The 25866-nt window shown below is 31.9% G+C and overlaps 1 protein-coding gene across 2 annotated transcripts in view; it reads left to right on the forward strand.

Moving 5' to 3' along the window:
- The first annotated feature begins 241 nt into the window (after positions 1-241).
- LOC149786593 (uncharacterized) overlaps positions 242-25866 on the forward strand; it is a 70872-nt gene continuing 45247 nt past the window's right edge. Inside the window, exons 1-7 of one of the 2 annotated variants that reach the window (XM_089977094.1) lie at positions 242-272; positions 2580-2618; positions 3083-3191; positions 5602-5731; positions 7039-7178; positions 17887-17976; positions 20559-20735. In XM_089977094.1, the coding sequence (XP_089833220.1) occupies positions 5602-5731; positions 7039-7178; positions 17887-17976; positions 20559-20735 (537 nt within the window). In that variant the 5' untranslated portion in view covers positions 242-272; positions 2580-2618; positions 3083-3191. Of the gene's footprint in view, positions 273-2579; positions 2619-3082; positions 3192-5601; positions 5732-7038; positions 7179-17886; positions 17977-20558; positions 20736-25866 lie in introns of those variants that run through there. The other variant, XM_089977093.1, reaches the window with a different exon arrangement.

A 25866-nucleotide genomic window follows, 5' to 3' on the forward strand; every position in this document is an offset into this window, starting at 1 on the left:
TAATAACGAATCATGTATTAACGGTGTTCCAAATCACCCGCAGGGCTGCACAAAATGCATTTCCGACAAACTGTCAAATATTCGTAGCAGATCATTTGACATTAAATTAAGTTTAAAAGCATTTAAATTTAAAACTGAATAACGCTTTCCTCAAAAGTAATCTGGGTAACCTAAACAATAGCAATATTATGCCAAAACTATATACCTACCGATTATCTATTCTAACATTTTAATTTAAACAGGCCTTGAGGAATCAACAGCGCCGTAAGCAGGTATTTATTTATTGTTTCATTTGCTTGCTATTTGTCCTGTTATACACTTAACTGGAATGTCATCAAATCATTAATATTAACAATAGCACTTTTAAAGAAACAATTCTTCATATATTTTAATGTATTATGCTACCCCTTATTATAAGAAGCAAACTTACTAGAAATAGTTAATGGACAGAATTCAGTTTAGATCTGGGTATTAAAGATCATACAAATCAAAATTTAATTCCACTATCCCCTTTTGTCTATATATAGTTGCAGCTTTAAAATTGATATGACAAGAATGGTGCATTCTTGTCTTTTATATGAGAATTATTGAATTTTCAATTGCCTTTAAACTCTTTTAATGTAAGTTGTGTAACAATTCCAAAATGATCGCTTCTTTGCCATGACACAATGGTTGTGTCACATTAGTAATTTACAATGTTATCTGAAATCTGAAATAGTCTATTTGTGTATGCAGTTTAGAATTGCTTCTTTTCCATGTATAGAGCCTTTTAATTTCGTGATAGCTTCTGGAAATATTTAACAATTTGTTTTGTACTATTAACTATAAAAAGTTTCAAAAACAGCCTCTACCACATTACAGCTATTAACATGCACATGCATCCTACAATCTAAAGCACTTATAAGTTACTGCATTGGTACGGGAAAAAATGAACGAGTTTTACGGATATAAATACTGCACGACCACGGACAAAAGGAGTTCATATTTACCCATACAAATACAGCAACCTTTTAATTATAATCTCATTTTCTTATTCTACCAATGTTTAATTATTTTAACAAAATGCACTAAAGAAATAAAGTATAAAATGTATGCCGTATTCCAAACTAAATATACAAGCGCGTATTCATCATTACACAACAACATTATTAATGCGCACATAATTCCTCTCAGATAAATTTGAAGTTAGTCACGCGCTCGACATAACTTTTGAAATTGAAATTTGGAAAGAATGCGCATTGCATTAACTTTTCCGTTTGATCTGGAATTAATAGATTTTTGTTTTTAATTCTACGAAATGTCGTGACATTGAACTGGATTTATATGTGAAATTCCAAAATAAATACATAGGATTGAAGAAGCAATTGATTACCATGTTCACATCTGCAAATGTGTTTATGTTTCTGTCATGGAATGTTTGAACTTATAATGTGAGAAACTGATGAAGTCTTTCAATTGCAATTATCAAAAGGACGCAATGAAATTTAATGCTTACTTCATTTTGGGTGCAGTAAGGAGGCTGTAATTGCACTTATATTCGAAATTACATTACAATTTCGAAATGTTTAATCAAGATTGAGGACCTATGACATGGCTCATGTAATTCGGATTTGCAGAACTAATAAGGTACATTTTGAGGAAATTATGGATGTAAAACTGTAAGTACATTTTTTTGCCAATCTTATTACCACATAAAGAATATAGTTTATGCCTTGTCACTTTTGTGTTTTCTATAAGCACGCTCTCTGGCGTCTACTGTATAGCTAGTCTAAATCCCAAACATTGTATCAAACAAAGATAACGCGGAATATGCCATAGCAGTTGGTATGCTGCAGTCCACGAAACATCTGCCTTATAACATTCAGAAACACATTTCATCAGGCAAAACGTGAATCGCCCACTACGCGAGTGTACATTATTTGTTTACAAATCAGAAGTCCTGGCTTCTGCGTCCAATCTTTGTTTATAATAGAAAGTATTTCCATTGTGCACGTGAATGCATTATGAAGGTGTGCAATATCGAAAAATACTGAACGATTCTGATAATGTAAAGTTAACAAAGAAACAAATGAGCATATAATAATGTCTAATATTAAATTATCAAAATCTTAAATTTTGTATTGATTGTTCTGTGGAAATTCGGAATATCGGTGTATGGTGTGACTAATATAACTCAGTTTTCTTCTATGCTAATATTTACAATTCAGTCGTTACCTCATGTAACATGAGTTATCATTTACTTATTTAATATAGTTTTATTTATTTATAAGTACTTAAAATTAGTTATCTTTAATTCTATTTCCAAAGGTTCATCTTTAAATGTACAGTAATCCATGTCTAAATTAAAATCACTAAAGAAAATGTTTGAGTTATTTATAAATCCATGACCATGCAATATTTTTGTATAAACTGACGTCTTGTATTTGTTTTATGTGTATGAATTATTCACACATATAAAACCATACCTATTTTCATATTTCCTAGAGAGTTACGTCTCTTAAACTATGATGTAGTAGGTAAATTAACATGTTACCTTTTGAAACACATACAGCTATTGATGCTTGTAATATTTGTTACAGATTTGCTTCCCATTTCTTATGGTTGTAATATACAGAAAGGTAAGTCATATGTTCATACATCTGCTGTTATTTAATATTTGCCATGTTTCGTAGAGAGTTTCTTCCCTTTGTTAATATAGTGTCAAGATCAATATCCAGAGTTTTCAATCAAAGCTAGTTATAAAAATGTCAAGATATAAACGAACATATTCACACTACATTTAAAATAACGATAGCATAGAAACTAAGGTAAATTAAACAAACCAAACAGAAACTATATTTAGACTTTGAGAAACTAGGATATGAAGTGAAAAAAAGTAAAATAGGACCCAATTAGCGCTTTATTCGCCTGTTACACCACATCTCTAATCGTCAAGCACAATTGACATTTAATTTCAATTCTTTCTTTGAGTCTCCATGATAGCTACATACAAAATTAATTCAGATATAACTAAAAATTCCAAAATTATGATTATCATAATCTTATTGTTACCATCTCAATATTTAATTCCTTTATGTTCCAGCAAACATAGCATTCTTCATATTGGACTAAATGTCTCACTGCTTTTCGCCGGTGCATATCGCAACCTATCTAAGACAGCATTGCTCACCAGTTTAAAGAAATCAATAAAGGTTAGTGGTTGCTTTAAGTTATCAGAATATATTCATTACATGTACGATTTGACTAAGATTTTTGATGAAACATAGTTCTATTTTGTTAGATGCCTCGCACGAATAATTGGTACTGATATTTTTTTTCCCTTTTCATCTTTTGTCATTTTGTTCTGTAATGGATACAAATCATACTCTTTAGAAGATTAAAACGTTGTCTAAAAATAATCTGCATATATCTAGTACTTCTAATTTATTTTTAAACTTATACGAAAACGTAAATTACGTTCAATGACATTAACATTTATTTCATTATATTTACCTATTATTTGGATGCCAGCATCAAATTGTTTTCAAGTATTAAATGGATAAAGGCTTAATTATAGACGCAACTAGTGTCTACGTACACAATTAATAATCCTGAAATTCAATTACCGTTTTCGTATCTTCAAGAAACACTCAGTGCTTATTTTGCCATATATGTTTGGTAGCATGATAACCCCTTCTATAGTTCATAATTAAATCATCAGAAAATAGACCATAATAATAATAATAATAATAATAATAATAATAATAATAATTGATAATAATGCAAATGAGGACTTTGTAAATCTCCGATTCTTAGAAGCTCTAAGCGCCTCACAACATTAAACAACACCAAAAAATAACATATGTAATGATTTGATTACTAAAAAGAACCCACAAAATTAGAAAACATTAAAAATGCCAAAACTATTTAAGGTAGGTAAACATTATCGGGTCTTTAAGTCTGTTCTTGCAGTCGAAATGGCTCTCTTGAATGATATCACTGTGTCTTCACAGTGGGTAATTCGTTCCACATTACTATTACGAGCGTATCTATACTTATTATCAGCTAGTATTATGGGCTAGTCCAGGTGCATTAAATGAATGTACTGATTATACTTGTTAAGAATCCATGGATATACTTCCAAATACGTGAAAGTTTTTACCCTTTCTCCTTACGTTGTCATGTATGTCCCCTTGAAAATTCACTTGAACATTTTATATATAAGTGGTAATGTATTGTATATAAACGTTGAAAAAGTATTATTTTATTCATACGGATAAAAGTTTCTTCTCCGGTGGTTTGTTTTTATGGAAAGAGATTTAATAATTGTTTCTGAAAACGGAACATCATTTAGATTCTTATCATGTTGTTGATACGAGCCGTTCGGAATAATGTTGTGATAATAATATTATACATATGTATATAAAAGTATGGATGGAAAATTGAACATAGGATATTTCTGATTTAAATGACATATATTATCTACTATTTTCCATTTAATTTTTCTGGATATATTGATTCCATCTCTTCAAATTTCTAAATTTGCTGAGTACGAAATTTACCGGAAATATACTATCTGTTATTTTCATTAGTGATTTGTTTTATATGCATTCATGGCTTTAGTTCTTCATAAACTCTTTCTACAAGTCATTATACACATTACCAGTGCAATCGGTTCCTCTTCAAACTGTAATACTCGTGATTTAATGTTTTGCTGTTTTAATTGCCCCTGATGATTTTTTGTACTTTGTTTACAATTTCCTAGAGGCTAAATAGTAGGTCCAACAAAAGCACAAAGGAAAAAAAGAATTTGTATTACACTGTAGTTTTGAAAGTAAATTTCATAACTGACAAGCCTGTTGTTGTTGTGATTTTATTTGCTAGTTATTTATGTTACATTTTATTTAGAATACAATTTATTTCTAAGGTATCTTTGTACCTTTTGTTGACTTCATGTGACACCAATTTATTCCACAGCCATGACCACCATCAAATCTTTATATATATGATAAAGAGGCAAAGAAGTAAGTACGAAAACATGAAAGCCAGTCATAGGATTTTATGGTATTTGTTATCATTAAAACAAAGGGAGAATCACACTCTCAACAAATCTGATCATTTTGATAGTACATGCAGGGTATAAAACGTGTTTCATATAGATGTGTGCATGAGAAATAGGTAATTTCAAACACTTTTCGTAATATGTACAACAAATATGAAAACAACGTTAAAAATATTGAACATTTTTCAATCAAATTGCCACTTATAATTTAAGACACCTTATCATGCAAATTGGTACCAAAACATATGCTAGGGATGATGCATAAAGCATTAAGCGTTATATTATTTCCAGTTCTGAAAATAAAGCTTCTACTTGATGCTAAAATTTATTTCCCCCAATTCACGAATCTTATCATTTTATGATTTTATCTTGGACGATTGATCTAACTTGAGCTGCTAAAAAGTCATTTTTGTCATCTTTAAATGATAGTTAGAGGAAAAATGTGTTGTTTAATTGTTAAGTCAAATTGTGAGGAGGGCACAAAATAAATATGTACACAGTGTAACGAAAGTACAAGTTCCCTGTAATAACACGTGAAAAGTATACTCTGATTTATTCAGATGACGGAAAAAAACGCCAAAGATGCCACTCCTGAACAGCCTTCAGATAAAATCTCAGTGAAACAACTGGCCGATAAATTCGGAGGTTTTGGGACGGATCGATCTGGTCAGACAGCTTTAAATAAGAAAGGTAACGGGTTATAATAATGTATTTTCTGTTCTAAATGTTTTAATGGCTTCACTGTCAAAAAGGGTCAACGCTGCATTTATATTTATAAGTGAATGATATTCTAGATAATTAGCAAACGCTATAAAGTCATTGGAATTATTTTCATATTTGAATGTTATTACTTTTTGTACTCAAATCTATCAAAACACATAAAAATATTATATTAATTATATTACAACTGAATTACATTTTTTGCTGAAGTGAAAACCGGACACAAAAGCTGATATGTTACTCAGAAATGTTAACTTAGGGTAGGTCAAGTAAAGAAAAAGCGAAGCGAACCTCACTTTTTATCACAATTTTCGAGAAACGACATGCATTCTTGAGCACGATACTCTAAGCACTTTATTAACTGGCTGGTATCGACATCATATATTTTATCCATTAGATCAGCATTGTCGGTACATATTGAACTTTAGAAGCAATTAGGCAACATACTTGAAAATGTATATATCCATTTAAGCTTAAATGCTGCCAAATCCTAATGCATTGGAAGCAACACTACATCATTAATCGAAAATGCAACCCATTGAATGGTAAATTGGAGCGCTGCCATATTGTCTGAAAATATATATGTTACTGTACGGCACAACTAAATATGATATCATGGACATAATCAACATTAAAATTGTATACTAGTCGTTTAAATTTCATATCAATATTCCCTATCACTGTTATATTATTTTTGAAGTGCAGAGCTACCATCACTGAAATATACTTTGTTTTCTTAGACGACTGAAATATTAGACAATCCGAGTTTCCTGTAAGAACGGTCATAGTAACTACTTGCTTGAAACATATTTAGAATCAGATGGGCATATATTGCTTTCATAGTGTCAGTATTAGTATCTATATTGCGATTTAAACAGTGTTGTCGATTAGCAGGCAGAACACTATTTGAAATACAATGCAGATTATTATATTACTCTCTGTATCACTTTCTCTGATCATTCTTAGGATTAATGCATTTCGGTGTTAAAACATAACATTTATTACGTAGTGACTATGGTAGTAGCTAGTATACGGAAACGTTCAAGTGTACAATGCGTCATTTCTGTATGTTAGAGAATGTCTCTGGGGTGTAATGAGGCCCTAGCATTTTCATCTCTTTCTGTATGTCTGTCTCCCTTTATTTCTCTCTTTGTGTCCGTGCGATGGATAGTATTTAACGGTATTTTAAACACATCATACAGCGACCATGATACAGCATTGCCATAGCGGCAATAGCATCACCACTTAGTGATACACTTTTGTTTTATGTCTTGCAGCTAAACCACCCTTGAAAGATAAGCCACTACCAATAGAAAGAAATATTTTTAGGCATGGCGTAGGCAGTGGTTCAAACATTCTTCACACAACAGGAACTGGTTCAAGGCCAATGTCGTATGATAAGCCACCAGAAAACAAGGTGTGTTGCAAAGAGTATATATATATATATATATATATATATATATATATATATATATATATATATATATATATATATATATATATATATATATATATATATATATATATATATAAGAATACAAATCATATGAAGAAAAACAATCATTTCATGTGCACAGGATCCAGCATTGTTATATCACTGAAACTGTAGCCAGCGGAGGAGTGTTCTGTGACATGGCTTCTGTACAGCGTCTTTGTCATCCAGTCAGATCTATGAAGGTTGATACTTTTGTGAAGCTTTTCATTTTCTCCGACATACTGAATGCCACACTTTCTGTGATATAACACGTACTGCTATTGCTCACAACCCTAACTGGAGTCTTACTGGATTCGCCGCCTTAGAACATTCAAACCAAGTGGTTTAAACCAAGAAGACTAGAAAAAGCCAACCATGCACACATAAAAGTATCTTTAGCAGCCGACACGTTTTCTTTTAAATAATTCTCTAAATTTGCTTAATAGCCTATGACTAATATACCAATGCAATATCCCGGATATAATCTTCGATTACATATATTTACATAAAATAATAAATGTCGTTATTTTCAATCAATTTCTAGGTCAATTCATATATTTTCCAGTATCAGCAACAAGCTGATATAAACTGACACATAATATAGTAAAATGTTCGATTTCCTGTAGAAACAATCATGTAAAGTTTCAAAAACATAACAGTTAACCCGTTAATTGTTTTATTTGTTTATCTTGTCTATGTTTTGCATTTGCCTTTGAAAACGACTCATTAAAGAGTCGAAAGCGCTCAAGCAATTTCTGATGTTTCCTCAATACAAGTAATGTTTTTAAGATTGCATTGGTGTATATTGTTTCAGAATGCATAGCTACATACAACTTAATAAGCTGTACCGAAAAAACAAATCCTCAAGAGTTAATCTAGTTATAAGAACCAGATGTAATCTCACTTCCGGTAAAATATCCTTAATTGGATTAGCCTAACATTACGTAAAATTTTAAGATTTGTAATGATCTTCTACAAGAACATTGTCTTACATGCATTAGATAAGCAAGATAGGGTAAAGTCTAAATTGCTTGAACCCGTTTAGCTTCTACACCTAGCTTAATGTTAAGTATAAATCAATTCTGTATACTTGCGATCCACATGCCAACTGCACTGATCATGCACTTATGAAGCTATGTTGGCATCCATATGCTTGAACGTGAACATTTTGATAGCCACTCTCTCTCTGTCTTTCTGTTACCGTACCTATTAGTGAATTGATGTGTGCAACTTAAGAAAACTGAAGTTATATCTGTTCATCTGGATTGGCGTTTGTATGGTATACTCAAAATAATTGACGTAATCATTTAATCACATTGAAAATATAGTTTCTGTTCGTATGGTAGGTGTGCTATTTACCATGATCATTCACCTGTGCAGATATGTTATCTCCACTCTTAAGCTTATACCATCTCTCCATCTGTCTCTATGTTCACCATCTGTATATCGCAACACTTACTCCTGCAATGCAGAACAAAGTGTCAATGAGTAATAGTTGAAATTATATTGTCGGGGGGGGGGGGGGGCAATTTTTGAAGTCACGTCTGGTGTTAATGTCCAAGTGTCAACTGTAAGAGGTACAAAGAGTACAGTTTAAATTATTTCGAACAAAACTGTATTGTACCCTGTTACATGTACGAAGTCACATCATATATGTGACAGATTCTGCATCACGAGCATTTGGTCACTGATTTGCGCTGCTATTAAATGGTGAGTTGGTTTGGTAATATGTAGCTGCATGATTGCGACGACGATCCATTGCAATTAATGTGGGATATGTGTTGTTTTTATGAACATTTCGTATAAAGCAGCACAAAAACTAAATTTAATACTTGCAGTGAATGACTCCATGAAGCATAACAACTGCATTTAGTAATTATTTATATCAGACTTTTAAAACCCCACACGCCCAGGTTTTTTAAGCATCGCTTGAGGTTTAATTTAACATGTTATAAAAATATTCTAATTATATGTACTGTCTGCCCTCAACAGCAACTAAATTAGTTATATTTGATTTTGTTGGATCTTCATGCTTTCCTTTATTACATTTTTAATGAAGATAACCACTAAGTTATCATATTAAATAGATCACCTTTATAAGCAGGCAACAATTATAGTCTTCAAAGTCGCACCGCTTATGTATGTCCTCGTTTGCTTGATCATTATCGTCTCGTCTGGCCATAAAACCAAGGCCGTTGATAATTTAGAGTCTGTATTATGTTAATCAACAAGTACATCATACCCCTCTTGGACTTACTTTTGTCTCCCTGTCTCGGTTAATCTTGGAATGTTGGTTTATATCAAGATCGCAGATTATTTGCAACACGAATAACATCCACACATATGAATATAAAGTATCTGATTTCCCTAACTTATTTATAATCCAATTTTAATCACAATTCTTAAATGGCCATACATAATCAAGATCTCCAATTTTCAGATACTGTTCACGATCCATAGATATTAAGGATCTGACCTCGCAACAGATTCGTTGACTTGAAATCCAGTATGTAGACCATGTGTCTGATCTGATATAATTTGACTTTTAAAACGTTAATACTTAGTGGAATTTTGTTCTCGGTTATAAATCTTCTAATTTACTTGACAGTGCTTTACTAGCATTACAGAATTGACTGTTGTATGTTTTATATTTTGCATGTGTACCTGCTTATGTTCACTTAGAATATAATTGCTATTCGCTGCATAATTTTAAGACCACAAGATGTTCGGCATCCACTATTTAAACAGAGGCTTCATCAGGCATAGTAGGTGTACTATCGGGTTCGCAATAAGATATTTGTACCAAACGTACTTATCAAAGCATTTATAAACATTGCGCTTTCAGGAACTAAACAATCTTTTGCAGTTTCTTTATATATATAGTTCAAGTTTCATGTTACGTTGATTCGTTGTATACTTTTCATTTGTTATATTGTTGTTTTCTTTTTTATTCATTATTTTGCTAATTTTTCATTGCATTGTCCTGTTGTTATTTTGAGGTTTTTGTTGTTGTTGTTGTTGTCTTCATTTGTATTGGTTTTTATCCTTTTATGATTTGCTCTTTCGTTGTGTGTGTCTTGTTATTTATTTCTTGGGATGTTTGTTTTATATTTTGTTAAGTGTTTCTGTCTTCTTTCTTTCTTGTATACCTTGTTTCTTATTCAGTTGTTGATATTTTATGTTCGGTGTTATTTTATGTTATTTACTTTTGTGCTTTAGTGGTTTTATATTTATAGTCTTACTTTGCTTCTGATTACTTCTTTATTACGATCGATTTCGATTCATAACTGTCCCATATTTGCTTTGATTTTAATATGCATTTAATAACATTCCTTGATTAATTTATAATGAGCTTTTTTATTATGTATTTTTATTTTGTTTTTTTTTACTAATGTGGTCTTGAAATTTCTTATTTGTTCCTCAAATATATGTGTTGGGAAGACATGTGCAGATGCTTTGATCAAATATGTATTTCCTCTTAAATGTTATAATGAATTGTAAACGTCTTTATTCAAGAAAGCTTCAATCTAATAAAATGAATTGTGCCTAGTGCTTGTTATGGCATTATGTTACATGTGTATTGAAAGTATGATTTCTTATAATATTTTCTTTAATAATGTTTGATATACACTTCCATGACCACAGTCGGGTTCATCATTTTGATTGTTATCATGTATTTCTTATTATTGTTTCGGGAATTAACATGCGTTGTCTTTATATAATATATATCTATTATATGTCTTTATGTTGTGTGATGTTGAATATATGTTGGTAAATGTTTTGGTTGGTAAAAATATTCTATTGATGTACGATATAGATCTGTGTTTTTCAATCTTCCCCATGAAGTACTTTACTAGAAACATGTCAAACAGAAACACAATTCAGTAAAATGTTCTACGATGAATTGTTTTCAAATAATGTTTTAAAAGCAAAATAATGGGATCTAAAGTCTTACGTACAAACCTGTAAAAGAGTCGTGTTGCTCAAATATCTGCTTTGAACGTGTTTACTGTCTTTACCCAGCTAAATATTTGTACATATTGCATTACAGCCTGTGTAAAGCGTTGTGACACAAGTTATTTCGAATGGTAGTTAACATTTAAATCATCCACTGCCAAAGGACAATCAAAATTATCAGCAAATTTAAAAGGGGATGTTTATTAAATAAGTGACGAAATGAAAATCGCAAATTTAATCCCTTAAAATAAACATTATTATTTCAGGCGGACTATATATTAAAATTATTTCTATCATTCTATTTACGTATCTAATTTCAGACTACTGCATTTTATTTTAATTTTAAATCAAACATATTGAAAAGCACTTAAAGAAAGCACATTTTGAAATTTATATGAAATCCACAACAGTTAAAAAAAAAACAGTCACGAAACCACATATAAAAAGATATATAAAAATAGTATTGAAGAACAAACTCTTACGGATTACACAACGAAAACCATACATGTATTCTACAAAAACCCACTTTTTAAATGACACAATGTTTACTGAAACACAATGGCAAATGATAAAATGATTATTTTCAAAGCAACGATAAATAATTGTATAATATACAGCAAAACAATATACATTTAAAACGTACAAAGAACAGATCTAAAAGCATTCCAAGCTCAAAGAGGCTAAAATTAGCAGAAAGTAAAAGTCATAGATAGCATCATAAAGCAAACGAAAAGCCCTTACAAAATACAACATATATAATAACACACCATCTCAAAATGTATGACATCAAAGAACAAAACACAAAAATTACATCAAGGTACACATCATGTGAAAACCAAGACATACATATAATCAAGCAATACACATTCAAAAGTAAAGTCCGAAATAAAATAACGAAAGACCGAACAACAAACAAGTAGTAAATTAAATACAACCATTAACAATAATACATGTAAGAAAAGCAACTATAGCAACAAAAATAAATCAAAGTAACCACTGAAACATAAATATTATAAAGCCACTTATCCTAAAGTTTAACAACCTGACTTATGTACCTAGAGGCTAACATTTTAAGTGGTTGACATGTTCCAGCCTGTTAAATACAGTACACCAAATTTAATGTCACATTGCGATTCAGTGTAGAGACATATTGTAGCAAACACATTACGTTAATCTTTCAACAGCAAATATAGCCAACAACGAAATTTCAAGCGAAAATGCTGAATATTGCAAACAGATTTACAAAGATTAGACGAATCACATCTAAGGATGTTTGATGAAATACATTGATATTACGTGTAGACGAAGCTTGTATATGTATATCTAGCACGACAAATGCAGTAAAGATGGTTTAAATAAAATATTAGAGAGGTCTCTTATATTTGTCTGCAATATTAAACGTAACTGAAAGCAAGAAGAAAATGAGGGAATGTTCAGGAAGAAACAAACAGTAATGAGAGAAAGGATTTAACATTTTTACAACATCTACAAATGACCTGCAATTAGAAAGAGGATGGGAAGAACATATATTAAACAGAAAATACCCACAATAGCAGACATATGTAACTAGATTTAATCTTCTTCATAGTGTACATATATGTTGTTTGTTAGCCATGCTATTTATGTTGTTGACAAGTAATTTATTTCCTAAATTTCCATGACAATTATTCTTATTTTATGTAACTACATTTATGTATCATAGCTATTCACTTTTATTACAATGATTAAACCGAACAATAGTTTGATTTTTTTTTTAATTCACTGCATTCTCATTTGAAACTTGCATCCGAAATAAGCTATTTATTTTCCAACATAATGCAACTATATTTGCAAATTTATTGAAGATGTTATTCTCGTCTCATTAACACACCCTTGCATGGAAATGAAAGCTTACAACCTGATTATTTGGCAATGCAATACAACAATGACATTCAAGTTTTGAAATAAAGGAAATATGATTTAATCCGGAGTTGACGTGTAAAAATTAACTAATAGCATATTCACTGTCACATTTATGTTATATCACTATATTCGCACCTCTAATCAGCCATGTCGGCCATATCCATGCTGGTCAACTTGATTGATATCCTATATAGTATATACAGAAACGGTACGTAAGTGATGACCAATCTTCATAGATATCGACCTAAATGTAAGCCAGAATATATAGGCATATTTGCGTTTGTTTGCTATATAACAAACTGGGGCAGTAGTCACTGAACTATTCCGCTATTATAACAACTGCCTGACAAGACGTACATCATTATATATATATATTGTTAGGTAAGATTATTCAACTGTACTCACTCCAAAGGTTAATTATCTACGTAACTGTTACTTCCTACATATACTATTGCTTGAAAGTAACTATACAAATAACATAATCCCATAGTATATTAATGTCATTCATTTCGTATAACCGTGTACTTGACAAGCACAATACATTACTAATTAAAGAAGGGTAATAGGACACGAAGCATTGATTTCGAAGCTAAAAAGCGAATGGTAATGCACAAAGTGAGAACATTGATATGAGGAGCTTTATATTATCGGTACGCAGGTAGAGTACAACTAAAATGATGCATTCATTTAATATGCACACATCGTTGTTTGACCGGCTAACATAAGAAAAGGGTATTTAAACATAAAGGTATGCATACTAAATATATACTATGTTGCAGTGAACGACTGAAAATGCATTGTCCCTAACAACAATTACACAAGTGGTGCATTTTATATTTTCATCAAAATGCTGATTCATGTAGTGAAGAGTTTGAAATTAAAATAATCCATAAAGAAAGAAAAATACAGAAAAAATTATTAATATTTCGACAGGTCTGCCAGGATTCAGGCATATGTTGACAAATAACATTCAGCCTATATAATAATGTATATGAACACAATTGTATATATATATAGTATTGCAAGTTCGCTGCACGTCAAAAGTATTTCGGTAGATCAGATACACTATGATATTTACAGGTAAACATCACGTGCGTAAAGAAAGTAAAACAAACGTTATTTTTATTTCTCTCTTGGAATACTATTTTTTTAAAATAATGAAGCTACTCATATCCAAATATTATGTAACCGAAGACAACAAAGTTAGCGTGTGTCATGTTCTTCAGACTCATTTGGACATCCTGCATAAAATATCTTGCAACATAATAAATAGAACAGCACCATTCTTGAAATAATATTGCAAATAAATTGTATGTATGTAAATATTTGAATATCCGACGCAATCTGACATCTAGCTTAAAACAGTATGCCGCCTAGTAAACATAAATCGCTTGAAATTATATTTCAAAATCATCAATACCTATACGTTTGACATAGTCCGGCATCAACATCCAAACATAATGCAACCACGGAAACACAGCAGGATATTATCATAAGACTTTATTGAAACAAGTTGAGAATAAGTAGAAATGGCTAGAACAGGCATACGTTAGCATCCAGTTTCAAATATAATTTAGCCTAATAAACACATTACACTCCATGCCCGCCATACTTATAGCTGTGATGATCTAGCAATGCAGACATAACAATGTTCCTCACTACAATTAACTATGCAGATGTTGTCGACTAGAACATTAGGATTAAAAATATACTTGAAACGTAGACTTCACGTATCTCGGATTAAACTATTATGAGACAAGTTCTTTGCCTGTCTATGATACACAAATCAACACAGGTTAAAAACTGAGTCGAATGTGCTGAAAATATCTTGAATTTTTTATTTTTGTTCTTGCTATATGAATCCAAACGTATGGCGCAAGCTAACGAAAAATAGCGTGGCGATATATCAGTGTGGACGAGCGAAAATCGGCAAGTATCCTAGAGTGTTTTCATTTATCAGAGGGTGGGTTATTGTCATAGGCATTGATTGATATATATATATATATATATATATATATATATATATATATATATATATATATATATATATATATATATATATATATATATATATGGTAGCATTGACAATGTTTGATGCAAATAGACACATTTTATATTATCATACTACTGCACCAGGATGATGCATTAAGTGTTTTAAAAAATAATCTAACGCAACGATAACATAATTTGTATTGTTATATTCAAAACCTAAGGAAATGAGTAAAACTATGACAGAATAAAATGTAAACATCATAAATATAATATATATCCCACGATCACATTAAAATCTTTACAGCGAACATATGTCGTCACGTTCCAATATTTTCTCCATTTATTTCAATTTGATACAAAATGTGTATTATCATAAATATCAACTAGTCTGTGTGCAAATGTTGCACAGCTTTGGATATATTGCCATGCTATTTGACATGCATTGTTTACAAAATGACAACTTACCCATATTACTCTGTCATTAAGTTTCAGAACGTTTTACCAGAATTATCATCTTTGGCGACATATTAGGATTCTGACGTATGCGTCTAGCCCGATACTCTTTTATGTATTGCAGTGGAACATGTCATACGCTAATGAAGTAAACTGATGCATATAATACATCGCGCCCCACTGCGTTGTCTTCAGTCTTTTGTACAATTAAGCTATATGACAATTTTGTGTTCGCTCCGAGCTGAAGATGCACACAAAATTATATGAGTATTATATTACATGCATTGAAATCGATCATTTTATGAAGCCAATTGATTTAATAACGTTCGATCAAATGCCCTGTAACGAGGTTGATATTATTTACACCAGGTGAAAATGTGCATGCATTTCTATCTTTATGCTATGTTGAGTTGTTTGCGATTAAGTCCAAAATGATCCTACCTGTATATTCTATGAACTATAATTCTTGAATTTTCGTCAACTTACACAGTTTTAATAAATTTTGCTGCAATATTGAAGATATTGATGAAGCCACATAAGTATGTTCATACATTCATGCTCTTATTTTCAATTCAATATTTCAATAGGGCCACGCCTTCATGGTCTACTCTAGAGTATCTATAATACGCACATTTATTTAGGGTAAACACCTTACAGCTCTTGATTATTTGCCCTGACACTAACCATGCATAATTTACATGCTAAATAGAGATTCATGTTTGTATTTGTTTCATTTATTGCAAATGTGTGTACATGCTTGAATGTATACATCCATACCAACATGTTGAAATGTTTGCTCTTCTTTACATTTTGTTCTACTAATTCAGCCAGAGTGGAGGATGGCATCCGCGTCCTATGGACACTTTTCTTTGTCTTGTTTTACGAATAGCAAATAATGAAAACAGTTCTTGTCTGATTCTGCAAATAGTTAATTAATGTGTTTCATATGCCAGGTGTGACGTATATAGAAGTCTGCTTCAATGTCTGTTACGTTTGCCTAATAAAATAATCAGTTTAACGGAATGCACCTGTTGCATTTATTTCTGTTACAGATATTAGACTGTTTTAATATATTTCTCTAAGAATTTCCTAAACGCAATTACTTGTCTGAGACTGTCATCACAACCTTTAACAATTATCATACAGGCATAGTGTAAAAATTAATCTAAGGATAACTTGTATTGTTGTACTTGTGGGAGGGGGACCTGTATCGAACAAAGCAAATTCACCATGAAATACACACATCTGGAGTCTACTCATTAACATACAATTAAAGCCCATTGAACAAACTGCCAACGCTCTTTAGCCAATTAAAATAATGTATATAATCATTGGCTTAAAACTGCTACAAACTGTATCTGAGGACTAGCCTTTCTTGTCAGTCCATAAATAGCGCTCAAATGTATTTAATTTATTGGTAAAAGCAACTAATATTACCAGTATATACAAAGTTATTAACATATTTTCGAGAATTTAATATATCATTAGTGCTTATGCTTGACATTATCAGCAACAGTGAGCTTTAAACACTTTTGGACACACCATGACGATACAAAATTTCAGATGAAAACTACCTCATCCGAATACAGAAGTACATGCAACATTTGTTAGTAATATTTAGCAATTTGATCTATTATGCTTGGTGTTAAACACGTTTGGAAACAGCACATGAATATTTAGCCTTAACAGACCTAAAAAGGGGCAGTATACATTAATTATTCACTGTTTATTTTTCTGCATAACCAATTTCTATTCTAGTTATTTCCACCATTGAGGAAGAGTAACGAATTTATGGTATAATGTTTTTGTATGATATCGTTAAGTTGTTATAAAATTAAGTATAATAAACAAAACAAGCATGAGTTCAGGGCGAAAGGAGACGCAAAATACAGTCTGTTCTGTCGAAAAGATAGAGTGAACGCATATTTGCATTACAGTCTCCTATGTTTTCAGTGGAAGTATAAAACAGATGTATTTTGATCATGTTACTTAGCAAAAGAGAAACATTAATGTTAACGTACTTGCGCAACGGAATAATAACTCTTAATAAAACAAAATCGGAACTTTTACTATAAACCTCTCCATTGCCTTACTATTAACATACATAATTTGGCATGTGCATTGCAAGATAGTCCGACGCAACATTTGATTGTAACATTTTGATGTATAAATTATTCTGAAAGCATAAGTATTCATACATTTTGTTGTATACATTTTTGTAAGAAAATAGTTGACTTAATGAAACAGAAGTATGTTCCTCATTAGGTGGCAAATCATAATATTAAACCATCAATGCACCTATTAACCTATTCAACAACTATATCTTTAATTATATTGTTGTTTTTAGAAACCAGGACGCTTTAGGGACGACACGTGTCTACAGACGGAGTATGAAGTTGAACAAGGGAGTGACGTTATAGAGGAATGCTTGAAAAAGGTGATACTTACATTTGTAAAAAGAGCAGTAGTACAATTTTCAAATATAATGCATGCCTTCAGTAGAAATCAATGACTTTCTGTATAAATGGACACGTTTATCAATCTTTATGTATCACATCGATACATATGTTATTCTCATAAATAAACTTCCAAAGTGTAAACTATGTAATACTTCCCAAAGGTACTACTTATGCATCAAAACGTTCTCGAAAGCTCTTTTTATATCCGTTTGGCTCGTTTACAAACAAGCAAATGCCTTTGGATGGGACTTAAGCTAAATATTCTATGCAAATATTTTCAGTTTTGTGTACATAGTTTTAGAGTATGTTTACACCAGTGAACGCTTGGAAGAAACAGTCCAATTTTATAATTCACCATTAGTATTGAGCCATACATTTTTATATGTTAGATCGATTAGACATTATCTTTATGATAGTTTTGTCATTTTATAGTGGCCGTTTTAAAATATCCGCTAGACATACACAAGAAAAATGTTTTATAAAGTTATGTTATACATATCGAAAAGTCAAGAATAGAATTCTGAATAAATAAAGAAATCATTACGGTGGTACACTTAATTAAACATATTCATGACAATTTTTGAAAGTCATTTGAATGTTGCACACAAGTACGGGATCAACGTAAGTAAGAACATTTGTATGGTTCTTTGCAATAGCCGCACAGATGAGCATAGATGACAGAGGACGTATATCTCCCATATTATTGTCTTTATGATTGACTATCCATTCAAATCGATTTTTTCACACCCCAGAAAAAAATGCTCGGTGATTTTTGTGTAACACGTTGACAACTAGTCCCTTTTCACCCGATTTTTGATATATGTATGTTGGGGTGTAGGGTCAGAGTACATTCCCTATCGAAAAGTTGGAACTCGCCGACACCATTTGGTGTCGGTATGGAAAAGCCGCTTGCTAGCTGGTCCAGCAAACTTTAACGAACTTTCATAGAGATATATCTGCATGAAATCGACAGGAATATGATTTATTTTCTCAACAATTGTGAGCAATGGATTCGTCATGTCTTTAATCCGCTGACTGAGGTGACGAATGTACGTCGTTGCTGAAATTTTATCGGGATTTGGCCAGTTGCATCCTGAGTCACATGACTATAAAAATCTCGCAACCAATAAGTCAGTGACAACATATGTCATATAGTAACGTGATATAGACAAAACAATTTCCAAAGTTTGTTTTCCATAGAATTTGGACATATTGTATAGGTCACTTAATGTTTGTAAATAAATATAATGCACACATAATTCTCAACATATTTAGTCTGGGAACTACGACCAGAAACCTGTCGGTATTTCAGGGTGGAAAAATCATTTTGAAGTACCGAGCTCGTGTCAGCAAGGTTGTTTTTATTTTTTATGTCACGTGACTACTACATTGACATGTGTTTTCTGCGTAGTGAATCTGGTTTTCTTCAAATTGCTGCACCATTTACAGATTTTCTGTCGTTGTTTTCAAAATCAATATATTGAGAAGTTTATGTGTTTACAGTTTTCTATAAAAAAAAAATAGGCGACTTTCATTTATATGTTCGATTTGTTTTTCTATAGCAACACTAGAATATTGTGTATTGTTGATATTACGTGGCAATATGATATCTGATGTAATTGACATGTTGGTTGCGCGAGTTGTGTAGTAACGTGACTAGGCATGCAAATGGCCAAATTCGTGTCACATTTCAGCAACGTTGTATTTTCGTCTCGTCTGTCAGCGGATTAAAGACAGAACGAATGCTATGATCGCAATTTCTGAAAAATAAATTATATTCCTATCGCTTTCATGCAGGTATATTTCAAGGAAAGGTCGTTCAAGTTGGGTCGGCCGGTTATTAAGCTGCTACCCCATGCCGACACCAAATGGTGCCGACGAATTCCACCTTTTCGATACGGATTGGACTCTGACCCTATACCCAACATATATGTCCAAATATTAAAAATGGGATGGCAAGGGTCAGAGGAAACCCGGACTAATTGACAACCAAACACCCATAATCTACAAACAGGCATACATAACATTTCTTCGTAATGAATTTGTATAGACTGCATTAGCCTGACAATAGTGAAAAGTATCTCCCTTTATCTGATGACATTTGTATACAGTACTAAAATGTACAATAGTAAATGAGAGCGATTCCATATTTCAGATATAGGGTTCATTTTATCTTTGACTTTGTACAAATATGGAAAGTTCTTTTATAAATTAAATTCATTGGCTTCTAACATAGCTCGTAATTTTGTCACATCTATTAACCTAGTGGGTATATTTAATGAAAAAGGAAGAGCTGATCAGAAATCTTAGTAATCCTTTTCATGAATGAAATTGGCTAGGACTATTATAGTAAAAAAGAAAATCCATGTATTTAAGAAAAATCAATAATTCAACTTCTGTACATTGTATACAGCACTATCATTGGTTAAAACGCTCAAAGGCTTTTTGTGTATATATATATATATATATATATATATATATATATATATATATATATATGATTGACCATTGGATGAGTTTCTAGATTTGTAAGATGAACATTCACATTTTCTTCCTGCAGCAAAATTCAGACTTCATCCGTCCCGAGGCAACTTTAATTGATCAAATGAATTACATTGAGGTAGGACAATTAATGCAGAGCTTGAACATGAATAGCACATCATCACTTCAAGACGACAAACATAACCTAAAGCAGAGTTTGTTCAGTGGACAGAGGGTTGATTCAATGAACAAAATGGTATGACATCTCACTCCCGATTTCAAATCATTTTTGTACATTTGGAGTAGAACTATATTCACAATAAATGGTACAGGAAACTAACAATAAAAATATATTGTCGCGTCTTAATGTATTGCTCGAGATGTATGAAGAAAATATTTTTCATATTTCATTTTAGTAGAATATGATTATGATTCATATTTAACCAGGTCAATAAAAATATTTCTAGAGTCAATTGTTAGGATTACGCAGCTGGGGATCAAGGCATATTTTGATACCCAACAAAATCTTCAAGACGAATGGCAGTATTGTAGGTTATTATAGAATTCTCTAGTCATGTATTTTTCTAGGTGTTATTTAGTTTAATTAATATTACCCTTACCCTTATTTAAATTTGCAAGCTATGTTATATCATTCAAATATTCCAACAAATATAGTTCAGCAACACTATGCGTTATCTGCTGACTAAATGTATAATATTCAAACGTAATAATTTATATTTGTTTCAGTTCATTTTATCTTATCACTATTTTAATAATAGTCGTGTTTCTCCAACCTAAATGATTCCAAAAATGTACTTAAGCGTTGTTTCTTAAATGTAGTGTTAAACTACAAATATGGGGGAGGGGTAATTGCCAATCCAAGTAAATTAGCTTTTAAGAAATCTAGTTTATTTCTAACAGAATATTTGATCATGAATTTACAGTTTACCGTACAGAAAATTGATTTTTCATTATTGCCAATTCATTTATAACATAAAGTAAGGTTTTATAGTAGAATTACCTACAATACCTCTTTTTCATTTACTAAAAAATGTTGATCCCTATTTTGGTATTCATCAATTTTGTTATGTCTTGTACTGCTGGAGTACGTTCACTAGAAGGGTCATCATAAATAGGTTCCATTCCTTTTGATGATTCATGACTGCATTTTTTCAAGCGACCAAAACCACCCTCTGCTATTTACTACTATTTAAGTGAATCAGATTTAGGTTACATATAATTAGGCTTTTAGATTTGATTAAAATATTGGTACAATATACGAAAAAGGACCAGGAAAAGCATATAAACAGTAATTAACAATTACTGTAGTTGAAGTAACATTCAAAAAGTAATTAGTAAACATTTCAGTGACAATGCATTTGATTAAATGGGCATAATACACATCACGAAAACAAAAGAGTACAGATTAATATTACTATCTTGGTCAAATTGAATACTAATTTGAATGACATATTTAATGAGTAACTTTATTAATATCGATGACCTAAGCAAAGAAAAGAACCAGATGAAGCAAGTCTACACAGCGGCAATTTTGACTTGATAATTCAATCGATTAATATATGTTGGTCTTCTGATACCAAATGTAATAGCTGCCTCTCGTTTGCTGAGGAATGGTGTAAAATCCGATAACATCCAACTAATGTCTGTCAGCACAGATGTTGATATTTATCTCGTGACATTCAGTCAATGGCAAGAAATTCCAATTCCAAAGCTCCCGGTTAATGGGTAAGAAGCTACTTCATGAATATCAGCTCATCCCAATCTGACTAGAGATCCTCCAAGAACCTTCCCTTTTGGCAAATCCTTAGTCAAAACATGTTGATCCCCCACAGTTTGTAATCAAACACCATCCAATGTACCAGCTCATCCACTACGACTTGATCTGATTACACAAAGCTGCAGATAGATGACTCCACGTAACACACAGAAATGCAAAGACGTAATTGTGTTATAAATCGAGCAGGAAAACAATATCAAATAAAAATGTCTTCAGTATATTTATGAACTGAGCATTTAGTATTTTTTTGTAGAAGCATAACATTCATCCAATTCCAAGACCTAAACTTCTGAATTTAAGGATATGCTGATATTCAATTTATTACATATTGATAGTACGTGGACCTATTAGCCTCCCTGGGCTAAAAATAAATGCAATCGTGTATGAAAAATGAATAGGGCCATCTGCTTGTTTGTATTTCAAATATATTTGGAAATTAATCTTGACATAAAAGCAAAGACTGTTATAGCAACCTTAATTTATGGCTAAATTGTGGGACCATATCGGTTTTCACCCAACCTTATTCTTGGCCTTTAACAAAACATGGAAAAATAGCAAAATGTAGAAAATATCAAAACAACACTGCATTCAGAATTATGTATGCCATAAAACGTTAGCAATAATTGTATAATACCAAGGCAATAATAAACAATTGTAACTGTACCGGATAGCTCATTCCAGTCATATGATGGAAATGATAGAAAAGAAAAGGAGAAAAATATCGTTGTAAATAAGCTCTGATAAATACTGATTAAGCAAATAAACTATTATTATGTTAGTGCTGATATATTTCATCTGAATGATTAGGATATATTCGCGACGTTTGGAAACTTGAGGATACCAATGTATGTGATAAAAAATAAAGTATAAGGTATATTGAATTTAAACAATGAGGACGTTTGGAACGTGGAAATCTAATGGACAAACACATGAATGAAAGCACTATGCTTATAGTTTCAACATATTTAGATATCACAATATGATATAATAATATGAGTCACAAGTTCAAGTAACTGAATTAGCTCTCGCCCTGCATTATACACTTATTGTAATATATTCCAATATAAGAAAGGATTAGTAAAACTGAATATTGAAAATGATTGGATGATAGGGAGACATCTTCGCTAACCAAGGTTCCGGTGTGATATCCCTATCTATACCTTGGCGTACTGCGCATATACGTATGTGCTAACATCTGTGAATTTCATTGGATGCGGCGGCAAGTCACTGCATTAAGTTAAAACTATTTTGCTTATATTTGAACATTTTTCCTAAATGATATAGACAAGGTGAGGACACAATTTCAATGGACTGATAGCTACGCAATTTGTCAGTGCCGGTCCGTGTGTGCACAAATATCGTTCACTCAAAAACACATGTAAAGGCTTCCATCTGGTACATATTCATATTTCTATGTTAAATTTACAGAGTATCCTTTTTAAGTCCGTCATTGCCTCCACCGTTTTAGGCCAATGTAAAATGTTTTTCATAAATCACAAAATCGAAATCCATAATATTAAACTATTTACAACGCATTACATATATCACGATATAGTTTGCTAATTTGAAAGATATCGGAGTGACCGGAATTAACTTTCATCCATCTTCATTTAATGAAAATACGTCTCACAGCATGTGTAAGTAAGTTTGGCAAGCCATCTAAGTATAGATATTGGTTTATAATAAACACTTTTACCTAGAACAACGTTAACAATTGCGAAGGACAGGTGACACTTTTCCACGTATTACGAGATTTCATTTCATGTAACAAAATTGTAAAACCAGCTTATAATGGTGCTGCTAAAGCCTGGCTGATGCCGTTAGGTAATCTCTAATATATACCATGAGTCTAAGTAAAATATTTATTTCATAAGTAAGTATTTTCTTTTTTATTGTAGATGCAAACGAAACATTCTTAATTCTACCCGCATGCGTGTGGCGCGGTAGAATATAATTTGTCCAAGCTGTTTTTAGATCTTTTGTCTCACAAATGGAGAGATACACATCCAGATTGTCCACATAATGATAATTTTTGTTTACTTTTTTTCGATTTGTTTAACATTATTCCAATGGATTGCCTGGTTATAATTAAGAGCACCGTTGCGTTTTTTGTCTATATTTTTTACAATTATGCTTAATTGAAAATCACACCACGGCTTATCCATTTTGCGAATTGCTGCAGTTTTATGAATACTACATCGACATGAGAAGTCTGATCATAAGTCGAAAAACATAATAGATGTTTTGAATATGCTAAAAAAGCTTAGCTTTAAAACCAGACACCGCGTATATATGCCTCTTTGAAATTCAAACTCATATTTAATACAGATTACTATATCAGAAAAAATATAGCCACTGCTTTCTGTACCAATTTGGTGTTATCAGCAGCTTGCGGTTCACAAGTATCACGACCAGCAATAAGAATTTTGAATGATTTATGATATGAATCATTAGGTGCATCTTTAATAAACGTTATTGTTGGGCCCCCTGTTATCATGTAATGATCGCTGTATATTCGCAAGTCCAATAGTTGTTGTGACAAAATCAACGTTGTTAAGAATGCATTCGATTATCTTTCCATTAATGAAATAACTTGTACTGCTAAAAAGCATCACAATAAGAGTATTGACAATTCCCACTTGAACATCACAACCGTTGTTAGTATCATCGGCTTGTGTCTGTTTTCACTCAGTTCTCCAGAATGCCTCACATCTAACATAAATCTAAACATGTCCGACACATGTAGTTCTGGTATAATGGAATCGCGTCTATTAATAATAATGAAAATCTATTTTACTTTGATCCGTTAACACAGGCTCATCCAAGTCAAATGCAAAATAAGATTAGCCATTCTTTATACATAATTGATTTTAAGCAAGACACAACTCACGTCTTCAACAACGATCCATTCTCCGTTGCCAGACTTACAAGCACTGAATATGAGGATCGTTATTGAGAGGATTCATTAATGATTACACTAACCGCTAAAGGCATATATTCATTGGACGGCAGTTTAACCGTTTATTATGGGGCTCGATTCGCTAATAACCGTAGTACATCTAAAAACAATTATGCCGCCTTTGATCCCAGTTGTTTCATCCAAACAACAGCAGCATTTTTGATTCTCTGAACGACTCGCGCTGCAACTTGTTTAGCTGTTGGTGCACCACACAAGGCCAAAGTGTTTTGATGCGCCTTTAAACAATCTACGAACAACGTTGTGGAGACCAGTTACATAAATGTGTTGCGCCAACGGGTTGTATCATCAATATTGCACAGCGCAGATCACTAATATGTCCGCCTTGATTTACAGTGATATAATTAATGTGTCACCCGATTATTATGACAAGGAAGGTATACAGGTGTTGCTGGCGTAATCAATATCAAAGCAACATTTTCCACTCATACAGATCGCTTAACATCTGACAGGTCATTAAAACTAATCGTATTGACCACCCTGCATATTCTATTGCGATGACGGAACTAAGTGTGGACTCATTGGCGCTTATGGAAATTTCAGAATAATTGCCGGTAACCAAATTGATTCTTCGTAAAAATTTCTTCTTCGATCCATTTCATGTTGCAAGCG

This window comes from Sinohyriopsis cumingii, chromosome 12, assembly GCF_028554795.1.
Source record: "Sinohyriopsis cumingii isolate HCF-2022 chromosome 12, ASM2855479v2, whole genome shotgun sequence".
Lineage (NCBI taxonomy): Eukaryota > Metazoa > Mollusca > Bivalvia > Unionida > Unionidae > Sinohyriopsis > Sinohyriopsis cumingii.